The 21,109-nt window shown below is 43.5% G+C and overlaps 1 protein-coding gene across 7 annotated transcripts; it reads left to right on the forward strand.

Moving 5' to 3' along the window:
• Positions 1 to 736: 736 nt before the first annotated feature.
• Positions 737 to 11,193, forward strand: FUT10 (fucosyltransferase 10). Of its 7 annotated transcripts, none has more exons than XM_042823045.1 (7): positions 737 to 915; positions 1,331 to 1,454; positions 2,816 to 3,027; positions 4,931 to 5,210; positions 7,285 to 7,311; positions 9,305 to 10,140; positions 10,930 to 11,193. In XM_042823045.1, the coding sequence occupies exons 3-7, from the start codon at positions 2,947 to 2,949 to the stop codon at positions 11,152 to 11,154; spliced, it is 1,449 nt and encodes a 482-aa protein (XP_042678979.1). In that variant the 5' UTR covers positions 737 to 915; positions 1,331 to 1,454; positions 2,816 to 2,946; the 3' UTR covers positions 11,155 to 11,193. The 7 variants fall into 7 exon arrangements, with proteins under 7 accessions (XP_042678979.1, XP_042678980.1, XP_042678983.1 ...); XM_042823046.1 differs by having other exon boundaries at positions 2,819 to 3,027; XM_042823049.1 differs by lacking the exon at positions 7,285 to 7,311.
• Positions 11,194 to 21,109: the final 9,916 nt, after the last annotated feature.

The following is a 21,109-nucleotide window of genomic DNA, read 5'->3' on the forward strand; positions in this document are numbered from 1 at the left end:
AGCGTTTTTGAGCAGGTACCTCTTACTTTAAATATCAAATGCCAAAAACTTAAATAGAGAGAGAGGCTCGATTAAGGTAGGCAGCAGGCAAGCAGCCGGTTGGGTGCTGGTGGCCATGCACAGCATGAGGGATGCCCTGGATGGATGGCAGCACAAGCTTGTCACAGGTGCAGCTGTGTTTGTGCAACTCAGAAAGTGTGCCTCAGCATTGACCCCGAGGTACAGAGACCGTGCTGTTCTCTCTCTGTGTGACTGGTCTGGCCAGCAGGCACTTAAAGGTTTCCTAACTTCCACGATGCGTTTGTTTTTCCGATAGCACTCTGGCTTGGTGCAGTGGGAGCCAAGTCCTCTTGAAGAGAGCTTCTGCAAAAATAACGGCAGTCTTGTAAAAACAAATATATGTATATATTTGTTTTATATACATATATATAAAAAACAAAACAACAAAGAAGAACCCAGCCACAAAAAGCGCAGGTGTGCTTGGAAGCAGCTATGGAAACCAGCAGGAGCAGATTTTCCTTCCTTTTTCCATCGCGGAGGGGTATGTCTGCAGCACAGGACGGTGTGAGGAGCGCACAGGACGGGCGCGGAGCAGAGGCGCGCAGGGTCCTTTTGGAGCCTACGGGACTCCGAGAAAAGCCAAATTCCTTCTGGGGGGCGGGGAGGAGGTGCTCACTGATGGGGAGAAGGAAGGCGGAGGGCGGGGAAGGCACGGATCCGCACCGCCCTCCGCGGGCCCCGCGCAGCGCTCTCCAGCAACCGCCTCCGCTTCCCAGCGCGCCCCGAGCAGAGGCTCAAACTGAAAGTAAATTTTTTTAAAAAAGAAACAACCTCGCAAACCAAAGCAAACTCCAGCAAAGATCCGCAACAAAACAGCCCCCAACCCAACAGCACAGCGACGGGGGTACCAGGCGGGTGAGTACAACTGTGGGCCGTCCGGGCGGAGGATGCTGGAGCCGAGGGCGCGGGGAGGCCGGGGCTGCAGCGGGACGCGACGCGGGTGATGCGGGACGCGACGGGACGGAACGGGAGGGGAGGGAGCGCTGCGGTGTCGAGCCCAGGGGCTGTCAGGAGGGGCGGCAGGAGGCGCGGTGGGAAGGTTGAGAGGGTGCGGTGGAAAGTTCGGGAGGGCGTGCCGGGGGCTGCCCTTCTGCACAGGACGTCGGGAGGTGTGACGAGGTTTCCAGCGCTGCCCTGAAGTCATCGGGATGGTTCGAGGTGCGGGAGTTCTGCGAGGTCTGTGCCACTGCGGCCGGGGCAGGGCGTGAGCAGGTACAAGAACCAAGCCCCCTCTGCCTTAATCTGGGCTATCAGTATTTCCCCTTCCTAGAATCAAGAAGATCCCTACATTTGTAACTGGGCGCGGGGAGACGTGGGCTCTCGGTAAATCGTCAGAGCCCTGTTCCAGTGCGGAGGGGGAGGTGAACGCTGCTGTTGACGCTGGAGTGCTCCAGGTGCGTGGCCGAGCAGATCTTCACCACCACCACTGCGGCTGGAGTGCAGCTCCTTCCCCTCCCTCCTTTTGCCTCAATTAGGCAGTAGCACAGGAAGCACCGAAAGAACAGGGCCCAGAAAATCCCACCTGATTTCAAAAGCACTGACCTGACAGTGGTGCTCTTTAGTGCCCTCACAGAACCTTTGAAAGCAGTGGTCCCATGCAGAGCTGAAGTTCCCCAGCATGTATTCACATGAGGCTTTACAGAAAACGCTCCTCTGTAGGTTGATGGGAAGAGACAAACTCCTGTTACAGTGGAAGCAGAATCAGGACCAGCTTCTGTTTCTACATGCCAGCCTCACAGGGGTGGGAGGCGGTGAGGAGCTGTGGGACCTATCTCTATTCTGGAGTTTTGACAGTGGGGTTGGCATGCAGGGGAAGCTGGTAGGCACACACATGTGGAGGGAACGCAGTCACATATGTCTTCTTCAGAAGAAATGCCAGGGCTAAATTCCAGAATGCACATCACTGAAAGAGAAGTATAACAGTTTACTTTTTTAAAATAGATTGTTGTTCTGCTTTCTGAGTATTCAGAATATCCAAATTTCAAAATAGAATCCTATACTTTGAGAGAAAAGTCTTGACTTTCTCCTGTGGGTTTTTTTATGTTTTGTTTTGTTTTGTTTTAATCTGTAATTGGAATTTGTACTTCTTCCAGTTGTCAGGAGCAAGGAATTTCGCTCAGTAACATCCAACATATGGCGAAATGATCTGTGAAAAATGAATGAAGAGTGTCACTGAAGGGGAAGAGTCATTTGAGGATAGGCAACCTAGCACAGATGTAGATTGCGGGGGAAGGGGAATTTGTTATACATTGACGTGTCTGGATTTGGAGATAGTTTACATGCTGTGTAGTTATTTTCTCTGTGCACTTGGTGTGATATGCTGGGATACAGAAGACCCAGAAGAATGTTATAGTGAGTTGCAAAGCCAGAAGTTGTATGCCTCTTCCAGCAGAATTTCCTAGGCTTGTCAAGGGGTGGGAGATCTTATGTGGCTCGCCTGTTGAAAAACAGCACAGTTTGCCACCTGAAGCTCAGTAAAGCATGTTCACAGAGGGTAGAACCAACAGCGGCTCTCTGTGCTGCCTGCATGGTGAGGGAACATGTGAGGCTGCTCTGAGAGGAGGCCAAGTCCAGTCTGAGCAGAGGCAGAGTGCAGTGTGTGAGTGCTGTTTGTGCAGACTGTTTTCTGATTTAACTAAGGGTTAACCAGGCTCAGAACAGTGTTTGGATTCCTGCAGAAAGCTGCAGGTAGACAGCAGGTTGGTCACCAAACTCGAGGAGCACTCATGATTGATGCTGTACTCTTTTTCACCAGTAGCTCCTGTGAAGCAGAATAAAGATGGCATGGGACATCAGTGCAGCAAAGGCTGAAGGCTTCAGACACACTGGTCCTGCTAACACCTCACTCTGACTGCCCTTGGCATCCTGTGGGCCCGACAGTGCAACATGGTCAGGATGAGGAGGAAGAGGCTGTGGGCATCTTGCATCTGTTTTGCAGCTTTCTTTTTCCTTGTGGTGATGCTCCAGGTATAGGGGCAAGGGCAGGGGGGAGTATATATGTGGGCATATTCAAAATGTGACACAGTTCTGGAAGATGCGAGGGATCATTAAAAGCAACAAAAGTGTTGTGAGAGAGGAATGTTTGAAGACACTCTATCAGCAGGATTGACCTGGTGATGCCAGCTGGCCCCAGAATTGACATTACGTAGGGAACTCTTTGGCTCTTGGAGCTCCTCAGAAGTGTTGTACCACGCATCACCATGGTGCATTGCCTCTGTCCAGCACTGCCTTCTCAGTCTTCTCAAGCAGTGTGTTTAATTGGTGAGACAGAGGGATATAGCTGGACCTATCTCAGGCTGATATGGCAGGCTGACCAGGATTTTGTGAGCTCTGTAACCAGTGATCTGAGCAATCAGTAAGCAGGCCAGCAGGCCTGACTTAGCACTGGCCATTCTTAACACTGGGAATTCAGTAGATGGTCAATAAAAAAATGAATGAGGAGGCATATTGCAAGGGCTGCTCTTGCAAATGCCTCCTATTTTATGATGTTGTCCCATGATGTCAGTGGCAGATGTTGGTGGTACAGCAGCAGGGACTGAACGTTCCCACCAATATCCCATTACATTTTGCTGCCGTGCAACAGATGGCAGCAGAGGGGCATTCTGACACAATGGCGTCTAACAAGGAAGTGCACATGAAGCAGTGATGTGTACGTACTTACAGGATTATTTGAGTTGTATTACTGCACTTACATCTTACCAAATTCCTAGACAAATAAGCCTTATCCCCAGCCAGCATCCTGTCTACTTGCCAATGTGGGAGTGTTTTCTGTGTTCTCTGTGCAGCTGCACTGTGCACAGTTGACTGTGTGTGTTGTCTCAGCATCCTGTGTTGCACAGAGTCTATTTAGTCCAGTTACAATCAGTGTATTTTACTAGACAGTAAGAGTGAATGACAACAAACAGTAAAATGAATGCATGCAGTAACACTATCGGGGAAGACAAATGTTTTCAAACAACTTAATATAAACAATACTCTCCTTCCTCCCAATATCCTCCTTCAGAGCCATCCAAAAAGTGGAAGTGCTGTGAGCCAAAGCTGTCTGGTGGGTCTGAGTTCCATCATTCTTGCAGCTGTTCCTGGGGTGGCATTAAGCACTGCCCGTGAAGATGCACATGCAAAAAGCCATCCATATGGTAGCAGGAAGGTCACTGCCTTGCAGAGACTAACAGCAGCTTCTGTGTACCCTGTGGGATCACCTCAGGACACTTGTTCCGTGGGTACTACCTGTAGAAAAGAGTGGTGTTTTCACAAATACCAGAACTGCTGAAGCCTGATACTTCTCTCCCATGGCTGATGGCAGACACTGTCGGAGGCTTCTCCTGTGAGTGGACTGTTTTTAAAGCTCCTCATAGGTTTTTTGATCTATAAATGATGGTTTACCGGAAAGTGTTTTACATCTCTGCCTACAGAATTTTTTTCTTCTTCCTGGCCATGAAACTGTAGTTAAGTTTTCTTTAAGACTCATCTGCATCTGATATATTCAGTCACTGGTTTAAAAATAAAGAAGCATGAGCACATGAAGACCTAATTTTGCAGATGATTTCTAGAAGAAACTTAGCTACTGTATGGCTTATTTTGAGAAAAAAAGCAGAATTCATGTTGTTCAATCGTGTGTGACATGGCCATATCTCAGTACATAAATTTATTTACTTCCCCTTCCTTACCTTGAAGGGGAGCTCTTGAAGCTCTCTCTGTTCTGAAGTAAATCACCTGGACAGTGCTTCAGTGAAGTGCATTCACTTCTTCAGCTGATAGAAATTTTACAGAGGCTTACTCACTACTTGATACATAAACTCGAATGTGTCAGGCGAATGTTCTGGCTAACAGCAGTGATGCACTGTGATACGTTTGTTTTTTTCCCCTGAAGGTTATCACTGAACTGGGCAATTCAGAGAGTAAGGCAGCAGCAGTCTTACACAGTGGCCCCCTGAAGCCTGATGAGAGACATGCTTCCCAGCTTAAGAAGAAGGAACTTTACAGCAACTTCAGGATGGAGCCTGATACAGATCACTACCCCATCCTGCTCTGGTGGTCTCCTCTGACTGGAGAGACAGGGAGACTGGGGCAGTGTGGTGAGGATGTTTGTTTCTTTACTGTTAACAAGACCTACCAGCACAGTCAGCTGACGAGAGCTTTTTTGTTCTATGGTAAGGAGCTGTTTCTTTCTAAGGGAGAAACTTTCCCTCCTGTCATTTTCTCTTAGACATTAAATATTCTAGGTGGAAATCATTGAGGAGAAGAAAGTTTACACAGCTCACTTTGTTGAATTTTGCCTGGTGCTGAATCCATTATCAGAGGGCCAGAGACCTTTGCAAAAGTACTTATAAAATTGATGATCCACAGGATGACCAAGGGATGTTCCCTTGTCTCGTGCTACTTTCACACGTTTTCCTTGCTTATGGCAGAAAAGATCATTTTCTGTAGTTGCCAAGTCATGAAAGGAGTCTGAGATCAGGCTGTTTTTTTCCGGTCTTCTAGCTTATCACCTCCAGCAGAAGTTCTGCAAGGCCTTTGTTGCACTTGTGCAAGTCTTTTGTCTTAAGATAATGCTCTCGCTGGTAACTGTGCAACTGCCTTGCCTCATGTGCCAAGAGGTTGCCAGCAGAATGTAAAAGGAAAGTACTGAAAGAAACGTATTGATTCCACACAGGGAATGGCAGCTAGGGCAGCCTGCTGAGCTCTTCTGGCTCTGCTGCCTCAGAAACTTCCCACTACTTGCACTGAAACAACAAAACACAGAAGAGGCATCTTTTAAAAGTAGTCTTTATTTTGTTATTTTTCCTCATAGCATTGCAGAGACATATAATAACCTTAGGGTTATTATTATAAGTGGAAAACTAACGACAAATAATTTTCTGTGATTGGTAGATTCAGCTCTTTTGTCTGGAAACAAAACAAAATAAAAAAGTGCTGAATCTTCATTCACTAGTTCAGGACACAGGCGAGCTGGAAATAGAGGGAAAGGGGGGCCTTTTGTGGAATAGTTAACAGTAAACCCAGAAACTTCTCATCAGTGATCTTTTCAGAGCTTGAAGTAGGTCAGCATTGTCTGCTGATAATATAGTGGTCAGGCATGAAAGCAAATGAATAACAGCAAGGGAATGAGAAGCTGACCCAATTAAATACACGGAAAGCTAGGTCTGCATCACATGGAAGTTGTGAAGTCTGGTATTTCTGGTCTCTGCCAGCGATTTTGTTTGCCTGCTTCAGCATTAAAATAACAATTACTGTTTACTTACAGCTGGTGATGATTTATTGTAACAGGACACGATTTACTTGCTGATTTTTAAAAGATTATTTTTACTGGACTAAAGACCTTTCTTGTAGTTTTTCTAGTGATGCTCTCTTTGAACTGCATATGAAAGTGTCAACATATGCAGAAGTGATACTCGATTTTAGACTACAGTAAACACTCTCAATGTGCCAAAATCTGCAAAGACAAGGGGTCGAAAGTGTTAAATAATGCTGTGTCAATGCAGAAAAGCATACCACCCCTCATTCCTTAGATGCAGTTAGCTGTGGGCCTGCAAAAAGGGAGATTTTGACATTCCAGAATTTGTAACTGAACAGCCTACTGAGTGAAAGAAACCTTGAACATCTGCATACCCATGCTAAGATTAGATTAGGGCACAGCTTTACATTCCAAAGAAGTTCATTCATTCCCTCCTAACATTTGGTCAGTGAACTTGTCAAAAAATGAATGTTTGACAGAATGAAAAGAATATTATGCCAAATGGGGTGCAGATGTTTCTCACCAGAACTGCACTGCTAGTAACAGCTGCTTTTCTGCAGCTTATCTCTACTTACTGTCCTGGCCTGGGAAACCTGTGGGTGTGGAGAATGACTTTGTCAAGTCTCTCTTCTGGAATCTGAGATGTGACAATCACTTGCTGGGTTATGTCTGTATTCTGGGGAGGGATTCCAGACCCTACTTTTTCAACATAGCATGCTCACAGAGTTTTGCTTGTACCAGTGCTGTTCCTCCTGAGAAAAATTGCATCAGCAGTAGAAGGACATGCCCAGATTTTCTGTGCTGGAGAGGTGGGTCTTTGGGATGTGAATTGTGAGTGAAATATGTCTCCAAAGATGTAGAACTCCTCCTGAGAGTATCTTTAATTTTTTTTCCTGCACTTTATCACTAAATCTAAGATTTCCTACTAGTTTAGAAGTTGAAATTGGTTGTCATTACAATCTTGCTGTGCTTTCTTTATCCTCTCATAGGCTCATTCATTTCCTTTATTTCACAAGGTGGGTAACATAATGATGTTATCTTCTCTTTAATGCTCAAAAACTTTTTGTCTGCTTTCTGAAGTGAGATTGGCTAAATGTTATACTAGAATCAGTAATTTTGGTGTGATTTTATTTACTAAGCATTTTTCTTTTGGTTTCTGTTTGGCAAATTTTATTTTTGTTTACTAAGTTTTTTACACGATATCCTTTTATCAGAGTCATCCCTTTTCTGGTGTCATTCTTTTCTTCCCTCCCCTTTGCAGTGAATTTTCATTCTCCCTCACCTTTGCAAGAGAAATAACTGTACATTTCATTATGCACTGTTGCTTCTCTTCTGGGCTTCACAGAACAATGTGTTTCCAAGACCAGATAGGCTGTATGAATAATTCTGCAAGAATTTGATTAATTCTAATTTTTCTTCCTTATTTCACCATTACCACATATAAAAAAAAAAAGGAAATGAATATCTCTTTCTTTGATATGTGGCATAGCACTTCACCTATTTAGTGTCTGGAGCTTGAGACCAGCCTTCAATGGAAAACAAAGTCACATAATTGGTGGCCTTAAAAAAACCAACTCCAAAACAAAGGAAAAACTGATGCTCTTTGAAAAGTCTTGCACTATAGGAGGTTTTTATCTTGGCACCCATTATCCATCGTCACTACTTTAGTGTGGTCTTCTGTTGATTTTATAAGGTCACTCTTGGAGTCATCTTAGCAGGTTTGCACAGTCATAGAGATCCTTGGACATTTTTTTCCTTCTTTATGTATTAGATTTTAGATGAAAGGTTTAGGTTAGATTTTTTTAACTATTTATTTATTTATTATCATCAGTAGTTTGAGATCAAGTGTAGAGCAGAGAAGAAAAGCTCATGAGTGTGTTAGGGATAGTAGAGTGTCACCTATGAAGAAAGGGGATTTGTTTTGTCCTCAAAATCAGCGGTTCTCTTTGTTTTGGTTTACACTGCCTTGCTTGGCAGTACAGATTAAAACTTTTGGATGTCCAGTGCTGGTAGTTCAGTCAAAACCAGATATAATGTTAAGATTCTGAGGAACTGTCTTGGCAGAGATTCATCAGCTTTGCACTTAACTTAAAATAAGGCTAGCTGTATGGAAACGCAACTGAAGGGAGAGAAAGGTTGAGATTCATGATTTGATATTTTGAATTCAGTTTTGCATAGACCAGTGAAGGCTGGTCTGAGAAAATGTTTTTCATGAGAAAAAATTTTCATGAGAAAACATTTTCATGAGAAAATGCTTCTAGGTTTGACTTGAAGCTTTCACCCTGAGTTGTTTGGGAGGTTCACTGTCCTTCCATTAAGGTGCAAGCAGCTGTAGTGGTCTGCTTTTTGAGTTTAGGCTTGATTCTTCCTCTAATTCTGACATCAGATTTAGTCTTCTGCCAGAGGTTATTCCCTCATGTATCTGGTAGTCAGCTGTGAAATATCATCTGTTGGTTCTCTCTTTGATAAACCAAGTCGATTGTCTTCCAAAATGTATAATACAGTATCTTTCCAGCATGTCAGGTTATTCGTCCAATCCTTGTGCATAACTGTGTCCAATGTTTTAGCATCTTTTTTGTTATTTTGGTACTAGAACCAAATTCATCCCTGTAGTGGCCATTTTCCTTTCATCTTAGATATAGAGGCTTCTCCTATTTACATAGACAGAGAATTATTAAGCATATTATTAGTCTCCCTTCTGTGCAGTAAAATATGAAATTTAGCGTGGCTTTGAAATGAGAGGCTTTTAAACTAATATGATCTGAAAATAAACCACTTCTAATGTTAACTACCAATCCCTAGTCTCTAGATTCTGCTGCTGCCAAATTTACTTCTCTCTGTCATAACACTCCTCTGTCATTGAATTAAACACTCTTTTGGTGGTGCTGCCTTATAATCTCATAAACACAGTGTTGTAGGGCTGATATTAAATGAAAACTGGGTTCCTATGTACTGTCCTTCAGTGTGACATGATGAAGGCCAGACTAAACACCATTTGCTTTTGTCTAGGTACTGATTTCAGTATAGACAGCCTACCCCTTCCTCGAAAAGGCCATCATGATTGGGCCCTTTTCCACGAGGAGTCACCAAAAAACAACTACAAACTTTTCCATGAACCAGCTATCACCTTATTTAACCACACTGCAACTTTCAGCCGTCATTCTCACCTACCGCTGACCACTCAGTACCTTGAGAGCATAGAGGTCCTCGCGTCCCTGAGACATATGATCCCAGTGCAGATGAAGAACAGCCTGAGGAAGCGGCTTGCACCACTTGTGTATGTGCAGACTGACTGCAATGCTCCTTCTGACCGGGACAGCTATGTACGTGAGTTGATGTGCCACATTGAAGTAGACTCTTATGGAGAATGTCTGCATAACAGAGACCTCCCTCAGTATCTCAGAAATCCGTCTGCCATGGATGATGGGAACTTCTATAAAATACTGGCTCAGTACAAGTTCATTCTTGCTTTTGAAAATGCTATCTGTGAAGATTATATCACTGAAAAACTCTGGCGGCCTCTGATGCTGGGAGTGGTACCTGTGTACTTTGGTTCTCCCAGCATTAAAGACTGGCTTCCCAGCAACAAGAGTGCAATATTGGTATCTAGTTTTTCACACCCTCGAGAGCTGGCCCACTATATCAAAACACTGGATCAAAATGACCAGGAGTATGAGGCCTACCTGGAATGGAAACTGAAAGGAGAAATTTCCAATCCAAGGCTGCTTACAGCAATGAAGGAACGCAAATGGGGAGTGCAAGATATCACTCAGGACAATTACATTGACACATTTGAGTGCATGGTGTGTAACAGAGTGTGGGAAAACATCAGAAGAGAAGAAAAGGTATGTTTTCATCATTTTTTAAAGCTGTTAATGAGCACAGTTATCAGAATAGATGAAAAAAACTTTCAGTGCCCAGTAATGCAGCCAGTGAACATCTGTAGTGCCCTACAGCTCTCCTATACTCATTAGGCCAAATATGTGGTGGTGACAATCTGAGCTGTATGGTAACTAGTCAGCTAGAAGAGGAGAGATGAAGAAGGCATGTGAAATTATTTGGGTGAACTGAAATGTGAAGTGCGAACCAGCAAGCATTACATTTAACAAGACTTTCCTAGCTAATCTAGTTAAATTTATGCGGATGTCTACTCTTTAAGCATGAAATACGAATATGGAAAGATATAAAATGGATGAAATGCAAAGATTTCTTTCCCCTACTTTGGTGGCTCTTCAGTGAAGCAGACTATGAAGACCAGTCTGCTCTCCTGATCAAATTTATAGCTTGTTTTTAATTCTCTTTCAAAAAAAATCTTATGAAATGTGTGCGTATTAAGATGAAAATTGATTACAATGACGAAAGTAGAGCTCCTTGTCTTTCAAGTTCGCTTAGCTGATGCTGCTTGTTTGTAACCAGATTTGATTTGAGAGTCTGGCTCTTGTCAGCCTAATTGCCCTTATTCTGGGCACCTCAGGGAGAGTTTCCACTCAGCCATCTGCAGGGGCATGGCTAGGGCCTGTGGTGGAAGGGTGAATGTCACTGACATGCTTTAATAATTTACTAATGGTAGTTAGTCTTCTCTGTCTGCCGGGGTCCTTGAATAACCCATTCCTTTTATTTCTCTGCGTTGCCAGGGATGGCTGCCCCAGAGGTGGAGTGCTCAGGTTAAACATCTGAACTGCCCCAAACCTGAGGCTTTCAGGTTCTCCTCTTCAAATCCCAGCCAGACCTCCCTCCAAGAGATGTGGATAGCAAGTTTTGAGCAGTCCAAGAAGGAAGCCTGGGCGCTGAGGAAGCTGGTGGAAAGGAACAGGAATTTTACAGCTAAAGAATTTTGGATGCTTGTATTCAAAGAATAAATGCAACAACTGTGAAACAAAGTGAACTCCTCAGAGAAATCTATGGATTTTATTTTATTTTATTTTGAAAGTTGCCTTATTGTATGTAGGATTGAAATTAGACATGAAGGACTGACTTTAGTATTTTCAGTGCTCAGTCTAACGTGCTAAGCAGTAGAACCACACTACTGGATGGTAGATGTATGCATGTGTACTTTAGTAGCTCAGATGTCTGTGCATCATAGCACAAGTTCATCAGGATTCTTAGGGCCCATTGTCAATGGCATAGCTAGTCCCTTTGAAGCAAATGGATCTCTTCCTGTCTTCAGATACATGCCTATTCATAACCGCAGGACTCCTTTCTTCCCTAGTCCAGGATCCTCATTTGCTGCACTGACATCCACAAGCTGAAGAACAGCTGACATCGTTACACTGGTACAGCTTGTGTGCTGCTTAGGATGTAGGGAAAAAATTGGGACTGTGTCCCTGGCTAGTTGTTTATTATCAATTTCCCTGGCATCAGCAGATTTGGCAGGGACTTGGCGGGCTTTGTGTCCTGACACTGAATGCCAATGTAAAGTGCATTAGTACTTGGCACAGGAAAGCACCATCTGTTAGTGTCCAGGGACAGATTGAATGAAAAACGTGCTGGCTCAGATTTACCCACTATCTTCTGCTAAAATAAGCGGAGCACACAAATGTCTCCACTCCACAGAAATAGGGCTGGCCTCAATCTCACTTGCCTTCTTGCCTTTCTGATGATGGATTAATTTTTGTATAATATATAAACATGGAATTGTGTGCTTGAAAGGTCAGGAATAAAACTGAGAGTCAGGTGGTGCTGAAAAATCTTCAAAAAGCTCAAGAAAACAAGCTTAAGCAAACTTCCTACCTGTTCATAGAAGACCTGAATAATATAAGTTGCTCCAAAAGCAATGCCTCCTATTTATTTCCATGGAAACAGATACAAAGAGTACAGTAACACTATTTGATAAAGCAAATTCTCAGTTACAAAACACTGTTTTTCAGTGTTTTTTTTTTTGTTTTTTTTTTTTTTAATAGGGGTTACTCATCCCTGTTAGCTATGCATTTTTGCCAGCAATGAATAAAAGCCTGCATGCTGTGCTCATAAAAATCTGCTCCAGCGGAGGTGACCCAGTGTCACTGTTGCCACTGCTGAAACACACCTCCCACCACCCCACTGTGCTCACACTCACTGTTTGGTCTCCACAAGTGTTCACCAAGCATTGATAAATGTCAATGGGTGCCATTTTTCCACATGGAGGAATTAAATTCCAAACCTTTGCTTCATCTGCACTTCCATGTCAGACGGCATTCACTCAGACTGCCCCTGCACTGCCATCTGTCACATGGGATATTGGTGAGAAGGTTCTACCTATACTGCCATACCACCCACATCTGCTCTGACATCATGGACCAACATCATAAAATAGGAGGCACAAGGAAAAAGCTTAGTGATATTGATTATCACTTTGCAGATTTGTACTTTTGTACAAGCTGTTGCAGCTTTCACTCCTTTCAATCTGTGAAGTCCATTTCCACAAGAGCTGCACAATGGCATCTCAAGTCATTCATATGAGGGAGAATAATTGTTATGATGACACTATTATGAAGTTCTTCACATCACTGGAAAGGCAGATTTTCACTTGCTTCATAATTGAGAAAGATGTCAATAGTGTGCACACCAGGAAATCCAGCTACAAAATTTACTTAAACTGGAAAAAGATCCTCTCCAAATAGTAAACGCTTAATTATCTTTCAGTCTAGCAGAAGAAAGCAGTTTTGTAGTCACAAACCATACAGCATTGACCTTGGATTGCATGACCTCATACTTCCTTTTGCATGAGCAACAATCCCACCAAAATCTCTCTTTTGGCATTTTAGCAGTGTGGCACTCAGAATCTGCTGGATAGACGTAAAGCTCTCTGTCCACTGGCCTGCAATACAAATTATAGTAAGCTTTACAAATAAAGCAGACCTTCAGATAATTGGTGTTAACATTAGATGTAAAAGCTTTTCTAAATCAGGATCTAGAACTGAATATAAGTCCTTTAGCATTCTCAAAGGGAAATGCTGAATCCCTGCCTGTCACCATCAATTTCTGTTTCTCCTCTGTGGATGACACAGAATGTCTGCAGCTCAAAGGACTAACTTTTTTTGATGTTCTATGGTGCTAAAAATCTTAAGCCAGGTTGTTTAAAGATCTCAAGAGCTGCAAAAATGAAGACTTCTAATCTTTTTTAAGAAGTGTTTCCCTGGTGGAATCTTTCTTCCCCTGAGCTTCCCAAGTAACGTGTTAGATAGATATGATCTAAAGATATGAGGCATATTTACTCAGAGAGTCTGTGATGCATTGTTATCTCTCACTTTATGTTGGTGGAGTAGGATGGAAGGAAATAATGAATTTCTTGGCTTACAACTCACATTCTGAAATTCAGTGTGGTCAGTAGCATAGATTTCAAAAGAGGTAACATCCCTTCATCCACTACTCAACAAAGAAGAAAGGCAAGCTCTCATAGTGATTGGCTTAAGGTGCACTGTGATATGGGAAAATTGTCACTCACTCTCACAAGATCCTCTCATGATGCAGCTTTTCTAAAGGACAGAGTTCTTGGCTTCTACAGGCTAGTTCAGAGCAACCTAAAATTGGTCTCTTGGTCTTAAATCACCCTTTGGAGCCTTTTCTCCTGTGCTGGGTGGAAGGAAGTTTTAGTGATCATCATTCTGGGATATTTGGATATACTATGACAGTGATTTCTGCAAGTTAGTGAAGTGTACACCTACTGCCCTGAAGAAGAATAAGCAGAATCTGCTGATCACTTTCAGTCTCTCTCTCTTTTTTTTTTTTTTTCAGCTGATTTGCTAGGCTTCCCTCTCTGGAGGGATTTGTAATTCTAACCAAAAGGAATCCCATTTGTTTGGCAGGCTTGTGTATATCCTGGATGGTACAGGTCTTTCTTTTTTGGTTTTCTTTTCCTTTAAGAAAAATGTAGTAAAACTGTTGCGAAAACATCTGTATTTCCAATAACTAGAGATGATGCTGGACTAATAAATGCATATCTACCAACCTCTTGCACAGTGGCAACGAACTATCATGCTGTGGGATATGAGATGAAAAATGTTGGCTCCTACTAGGCTTGCATTTATTCCCAAAGCACCCACATCCATCAGCTTGCCCAAGAGTCAAGGAAGTTTGTGCCCTTTGCACCTGCAGTGTTCTTTGCATCTGAAAAACAAAAGCTCAGGACCAGGCTGCTCAGAAGATGGCTGCAGTTATCTTGGAGGTGCCCCTGGAACAGGCCTGCCACAGGCCAAGGGGGCTAGGGACGAATGGGGAAAGTCTTGGAGATCATCTTTGGACATGGTCTTACTTCTTCCCTTTCCCAATGGAAATCTGAATTGGAACATGGATGAGCACAACCAGGGCTTGTTTTCACCTTTCTGCTGCGCTACCCTGGCCTCTCTACTTGCAGCCTCCACCAGCTGACCCTCACACATCTGCTTCCTCATGCCTCCCATCATCTATTGCATCTGATTGTGCAGAGAAAGTAAACACTGGGTGTTGTCTTTTTTGTTGTTGTTGATCTTGTTTTCATTTTGTTTCTGTTTCTGTTACTACATTTCACCATTTCGCTTCCACTGTGGCCTTGTCCCTCCTCTCCTGTCCTCCATGGGATTTGGTTGCCCATGCTGAAGGCCTGGTCTCACCTAGTGCAATGATAACCAGGTGTCAGGCTGCAGCGAAGGAGCTAAGGTAGCTGCATACAGAATAGCCCAAGTTGGAAGGGACCCACAAGGATCACCCCTCCCTGTGAGGAGCTGCAGCCACCATGAGGGCTCCCCTCAGCTTCTCTGTGCTGCACTGAGCACACCAAGGGACTGCAGCCACCAGTCCTGTACATCACAAATCTTCCTTCAGCTCTCTAAGAGTTGCTTCATCTCCTGAGCTTCAGACTCCAAATTTTTTCCTTTCTCTGAACTCTGACCATGCAATCAGTTTTTCACAGATTCTTTTTTTCCCCCCTGCCTTCAAAATCCTTATTATCATGATACCAGCCAGCATACTTGCTTTGTTTAATTTCCTTAACAAGGTCTTAGCTGGGGGGTGGGGAGGAATTAGCACAAGTAGGAGCAGCTCATGTGAGATCACTGCACTAAGCATACATTAAGGAGTATTTACCTCAGAGAATGAACAACTAGGAAAATAATTAGAGAAATGAAACACAAGGAGAACTTTGACTGCATTCATTTCAATGCAAGACTCATTCCTATGCTGTGGGTGCACAACTGTACATCGCGATCTTCAGCGGTCAAATCTGAACTTCCTCCCTCATTCAGCATTTTGTTGAAAAACAAAGCCAAACAGTTGCTTCTGGCAGGCTTTAAAGAAAGCCAAGGATCTTTACACTAGTAGTGCACATTTGCAAAGTCTGTGACACTCTCTTTTTCTTTCTTTCTTTTTCTTCTTTCCTTTTTTTTTTTTTTTTTTTTTGTTTTTTTTTTTTTTTTTTTTTTTTGGTTTTGGTTTTTGATTTTGTTTTTGTCAGCAGCATGGTATCAGCCTAACACAAAACACAGTGTGGGTTGTGATGTGCTTCTGTAGAAAAACATGCAACCAGTGCATCTGCAAGATGTGAATGTAGGCAGCATAATGCCTCCACATGCTGCACAACTCTGTGGAGGCTGTGCAAAAAACCCAGACTGAGATTAAAAGTAGGCTCTCTGTATGTAATTAACGGAAAGAGAAGCACATTTGAATTACCCTTTGAAGGAGAACTTTCTCCAACAGCAGGTGTGGTGGGCCAGGTTATGTGGAATGATGTGAATGCATGCTGCTGTGTTGTGCTGGCTGAGTTTTAATAGCTTATGAACCTGTTTTGTATGCAGAGCTTGCTTTTAGTATTTATCCTAAAATTAGGGTTAAAGAATTAATTATTGAAAACCATTTGCTGAGCTCTTGACTGTCTGGCCTTGGAAAAAGATGGGGCGTGGAGACAGCAGTTTGGCATGTGACCAGCGAGCTGCCTTAAAAGCAAGCTTGTTTAATGTAACTACACAAATCCTGCAGGGAAAAACTTACTTGCAGATTGCTAAGTATGAAAACTACAGTAGAATGAGAATTATCTGTGTAACTGGTATTTTTAAAAACAGTATAATTACACTGAAACATTATGGGCAGTTGGGCACCACTGGTCTCACGAAACCCCATCCATTTTGCAGCTCCTGTTGCATCCCCAAACTACCCACACAGACAATGCCGACAGAGGCACAAACTTGAACACACACACACAAATTGCTTGCCTTCTTGCCTGTCCGTTCAGTTGCTGTCCGTCCTGAACCTGAAGTGAGGTGAGAGAATGGGGACAGCACCTCCACAGGAGACTTAGCCAGAGGCAATATCCCCCTGTCCAAGAGCAGAGGAGACATTTGACCTCTCTCAGCCGTGGTGCATTAGGCTTGCCAATTGGGAAGTCTTTCATACACAAGCCATTTTAAACAGAAATAGATATTGTGTTGCCTCCTACAGGCTCCAGGCAGAGAGAGCAACCTGCTGGGTTAGAAGGCTCAGAGAACTGATGCATACTACAGAGTGTGTGCTGGGAAGCCTAAGTGAAGGCAGCTGTGCTTAATACAGCCACTGTGGCTTTGCTGCATGCTCCAGGGCTGCTTGGAGGCTATGCTGTCTTCCTTTTGATGCTGTGTTGTCCCTGGAGGGAAGCCAGGTTCTTGTGTCTCACTGGTGTGCGATGTGTCATAGGACTTCTGCTTGACAGTGGCTGTTGCAGTCCTCTGAGAAGGAAGTGTCTGAGGCAGCCTGAAGTGCAATATGTGTAACCTGGAGATGTAACCGAAAGTTCACTAGTAATAATCCAGTGAGGCTTCCAGGCTCATGATACTTGTGAGATGATAACTGTGTTATTTGAACTAGCAGCCTGAGTTTTGGTTTGTGAAGTTTTCAATTTCAGGTGTTTATTTACCAGAATAACCTTTTTTTGTTGTTGGTGGTTTTTTTTTTCTTCTTTTTTTTTTCCCTGTGTGTGAGTAGGGAAATGATCTCACACTGCACCCCTGTTCCAACCCTTGGAGCTTTGAGAGAGACCTACAAATTTTACAGTGAGACCTGAGATGAAACCAAGAGACTTGGCAGCTAGGGCTTGGCTCCCCAGGAATAGCAGATTCTCTATGGATCCTTTATCCCTTTATCATGTGTGCCTTCTATAACTATTCTGCGAAACTCTCACTTTGAAACTCTCACTTTTTCTGTGGAGCATGAATTATTAATATGCTAAAATGTGCTGCTAACAGTTGTTTGTATTTAAAGCGATTACTCAGTGTTCCTGACTGATGCATTTGGTCATTTGCCATTTTCCCCAAGTCAGCAAAAACACATCCGTTCTCTCTGTGCTGTATATTTTGTGCTAAGACCACAGAAACCCAAGAAGATCCACTCTAGCAGATGGGAACAATATAAAAGAAAGCTAATAATGAAGTTAATTTCAAATTCTAATCAGAAAATTCCCCTTCATTGCCTAAAAAGACTTAATTTTAGAACTCATCTGTATGTAAGGACAAATTTGGACTCTCTGGCCTAATCTCTAGAGTCAAAGCCCACAACCAAGAGATAACCAGGAATCTGGACCATAGGCAACAGTCACAGGGACAGTATCTTATAAGATCCCCCAGTGCAATATTCATAGCAATATTCATGGCAATATGAATAAGCAATATTCATGGCAAGCTATATTAAGACTTGCTCTAGTTTCTACACGGTCGGCTTGCTCCAGAAAGGAATGACCACCCTGAGATAGGCAGAGCATCTTTGCATGCTGTTTCCTGCTGGGAAAGGACATTCTCAAGAGACAGCCTCTCTGCCATGACTGTTAGCAGCACTTGGGAAGGAAATAATGATTGCTTTTTAAGGTCTACATGCTAGCAGCAGAGAAGAAATTGGCTGAGTACCATAGAACAACTTTGGTTGGAGGGGACCTTAAAGATCATCTACTTCCAACAGCACTGAGATAAGCATTCTGGGAAATATATGAAATCCTCTTCAAGACAACTTTGAGCTTGTTCTTGAGGTTGGCCAAGTTGCATTAGACATGTGGGTGTGAATCTGGCTTTTGGGAGGGGCTCTCAGGTCTATCATGCATCAAGAAGAGAGAATCATGCTCAGGCGCCAGACTTGGCTGTGTCTACCATCCCTATGGCATTGTTTGAATATCAAGACCAAGGGGAATCCCGCAACTCCAGAGGCCTGAAACCAAGCTAGAGATGCAAGTGAGGGGAAGCGAGGAGTTGCTGTGTGTAGTCTAACTGAAGTCAGTGTTACCCTGTTAACATACTGGCACAGCCCATCTGATGGTATTTTGCCATACAGTTCCTGATTGCTACAAGGGAAAACTGACCTCTTGTATCCTGAGAAAGAAACAAACAGATCCATACCGTCAAACAAGAGCTTGTCTTTCTAGGAGCATGCCCAGATCAGAGCTGAAAGAAGGTGATGTCCATATCATTTGCTGTGATTAGGGTAGGATTTACCTGCCATTGGAAATATCTGAATACCCTGCCACTCTGAAAATCCATCTCTGATTACAAGAGCTTAAATTCCTGCATTTGATCTTTTGATGTTGGTTTGGAATTTTTATCTGCTTTTCCCACCCATGTCCCACATGTCACAAGGTCAAAGGTACTGTGTAAGGTGTTTCTTAGAGAGAGCTGTTGACAGTGTGGAGACAAATCTCATCACTATAACTTTGATTTCTCCATTATGTTTAGCTCTTTTAGCTCTGCATGGAAGCACCTAGGACTGTCACAGATCAACATGGATTTTGTAGGAATGTATATCCCGTAGGAATGCAAGTGTTGGGTCTACTGAGGGAAAAACAGGGGAACTGGAAGCAAGTTCCAGGTTATTAAAGGAGAGAAAAGCAGAAATTCCTGAATACAGGATATAGGTTCTATCCATTGTTCCCCCACAAATACAGGGGAGACAGTGTGTAGTCAAAATGCAGTGTACTGCATCAACATTCCCTTGTCCCAGACAGCATAGGGCTACTGAAGTCAGCCCACATACTAGTTAACAGATGGGACAACATAACCTTGAGAAATGACAGGACTGACTCAGCCCTGCGGATGCATTTCACGGTCAATACATCCTGTGTCGATTAGCTTGAATTCACATCCATGATGCCTCAGTCAACCACAGCCTCACAACCGACATCAATATTTAACTCCGCACAGAAAAGGAAAAAAAAAAAAATCCCAGCAAAATCCCCTCCGGTGATTCCACAGGTCCTGTTTCTGCAGAGGGCGGGCAGCAAGGGCTCGACCTAGCGCCGGACAGCAGATGTAATTTCCAGCAGGTCCACGAGGTGCCACTGCAATGCAGGGCACTGCTGCCACGCCGCAGTTATCCCGGACGAGGACTTCCCTCCGGCCTTTGTCTTGTGCTCTTGGTCCCTCTTGTCGCTTGTGTGCTTCTAGAAAATGGTGTGCTTTGGGCTTTTTTGAGCTTTGGGCAGAATTTGGGCTTTCCATTCTGATCACCTTGAAGAAACCCCCTCTCTCCCCTCCTCCCAAGGCTCCCCCCTCCGCCCCCCCCTCCCGGCCTTCTTTTGGGCAGGATTGCATTTGAGCACGTGGTCAGAAAAAGTAAAATATATTAATGTAAGGAACAATTTATGTCATGGGAAGTGGTGGCTCCTGCCCACCCAGTCCAGGGAATTCTTTAGCAAAGCCTTTCTGTGAAGCACAAGACAAGTAATCTTGAGCATTCAGGTCCTTCATGTTTGCCTTTAGGTCTGTGTGGGGTACAGGTGTTATTTCTGCTCTGCTCTATACAATGGCATGATCCGCTCCTAGGGTCACCTGAAATGACTGTTCTACTTGCATGCAGGTCACTGCTTTGTGACTTCTAGCCCATTCATGAATGCCTCAGTCTGTGCCAGGGGGCATTTTGGGGTGTGCACAGGGTATGTGACACAGCTGACTATGCTGCCAGTGGCCCATATGGACTTAGCATTGCCTAACACAATAGGGGACCGAGTCCAACACAACTCATGGTACCCTGCAAGTACATCACGCTTCTTACCAACCTGAAAAGCCCTGTTCTCCAAGAAATGGCAACTAATGAAAAAATTCATTTTCAGGCCACTGCAGTTTCTCTGGGAGGTCTGCACAGCAAACCAACTGTGAAACAACACCATCAGTGATAGCAGAAAAGCATAAAAGGAAGAAAAGGAAATGGTAAATCCAGACAGCATTATTAACACAGCTGGTAGTAAGAGGCTGTATTTACAAATGTCTGTATTTCCACCAAAGTGGCACTTATTTGTAGTTTATTAATCAATTTAATAATAATAAATCAGTAGCTTTACATCAGTAATACCATAGTATTGAATTAATATGAATCAGGATTTTAGTACAGCCAGTTTGTCATACAAATGAAGAAAATGGGTAGGTGCTGTTTTGCAAGCATGCAGAATTATGTGGCTTCTCTTGTTATATGAAGAATCTGCAGGTAATTAGCTGTATTAAAGTACTTATATTGGTATCTTACCTAGGGTCCATTGAAATGTGGTTGACCCTTGTTCTGCATTCCTGAAGTTTCATTTATGGTTAAAGTGCTGTCTATGACAACAGCTTAGATTGTGCCATCAAGCCAGTAAGGTCTGGCTGCTTCTGTGCAGGCAGGAGCAGTCGCTCTTCTGCAGGCGTGCAGCTCTTTGACAAAACCTCCTGCTTTGCCTTTTCATGCTCAGCTCAATCACTGGATGCTGGTTTCTTGTCTGTCACTATCACCTACACAGTTCCTCCAGCATGCATCTCCATCTCCCTGCTGTGTTGACCTTTTACATGTGTGACAAAGATGCCCTCTGTGCAGCAGAGCTTCTTCATTCTGGTTTCCTACAATTTTTTTTTTTTTTTTTTTTTTTATTCATTTAAAAGCTGTAAA

This window comes from Centrocercus urophasianus, unplaced genomic scaffold (assembly GCF_019232065.1).
Source record: "Centrocercus urophasianus isolate 14NV4802_14NV808 unplaced genomic scaffold, USGS_Curo_1.0 seq_21, whole genome shotgun sequence".
Classification (NCBI taxonomy): domain Eukaryota; kingdom Metazoa; phylum Chordata; class Aves; order Galliformes; family Phasianidae; genus Centrocercus; species Centrocercus urophasianus.

Excerpts from the sequence above, each read along its gene's own strand:
- FUT10 (XM_042823045.1), top strand. The coding sequence starts at position 2,947 with ATGGTCAGGATGAGGAGGAAGAGGCTGTGGGCATCTTGCATCTGTTTT. Across the intron at positions 3,028-4,930 it reads TCCTTGTGGTGATGCTCCAG|GTTATCACTGAACTGGGCAA; the intron begins GTATAGGGGCAA and ends TTTCCCCTGAAG. Across the intron at positions 7,312-9,304 it reads CATTTCCTTTATTTCACAAG|GTACTGATTTCAGTATAGAC; the intron begins GTGGGTAACATA and ends GCTTTTGTCTAG.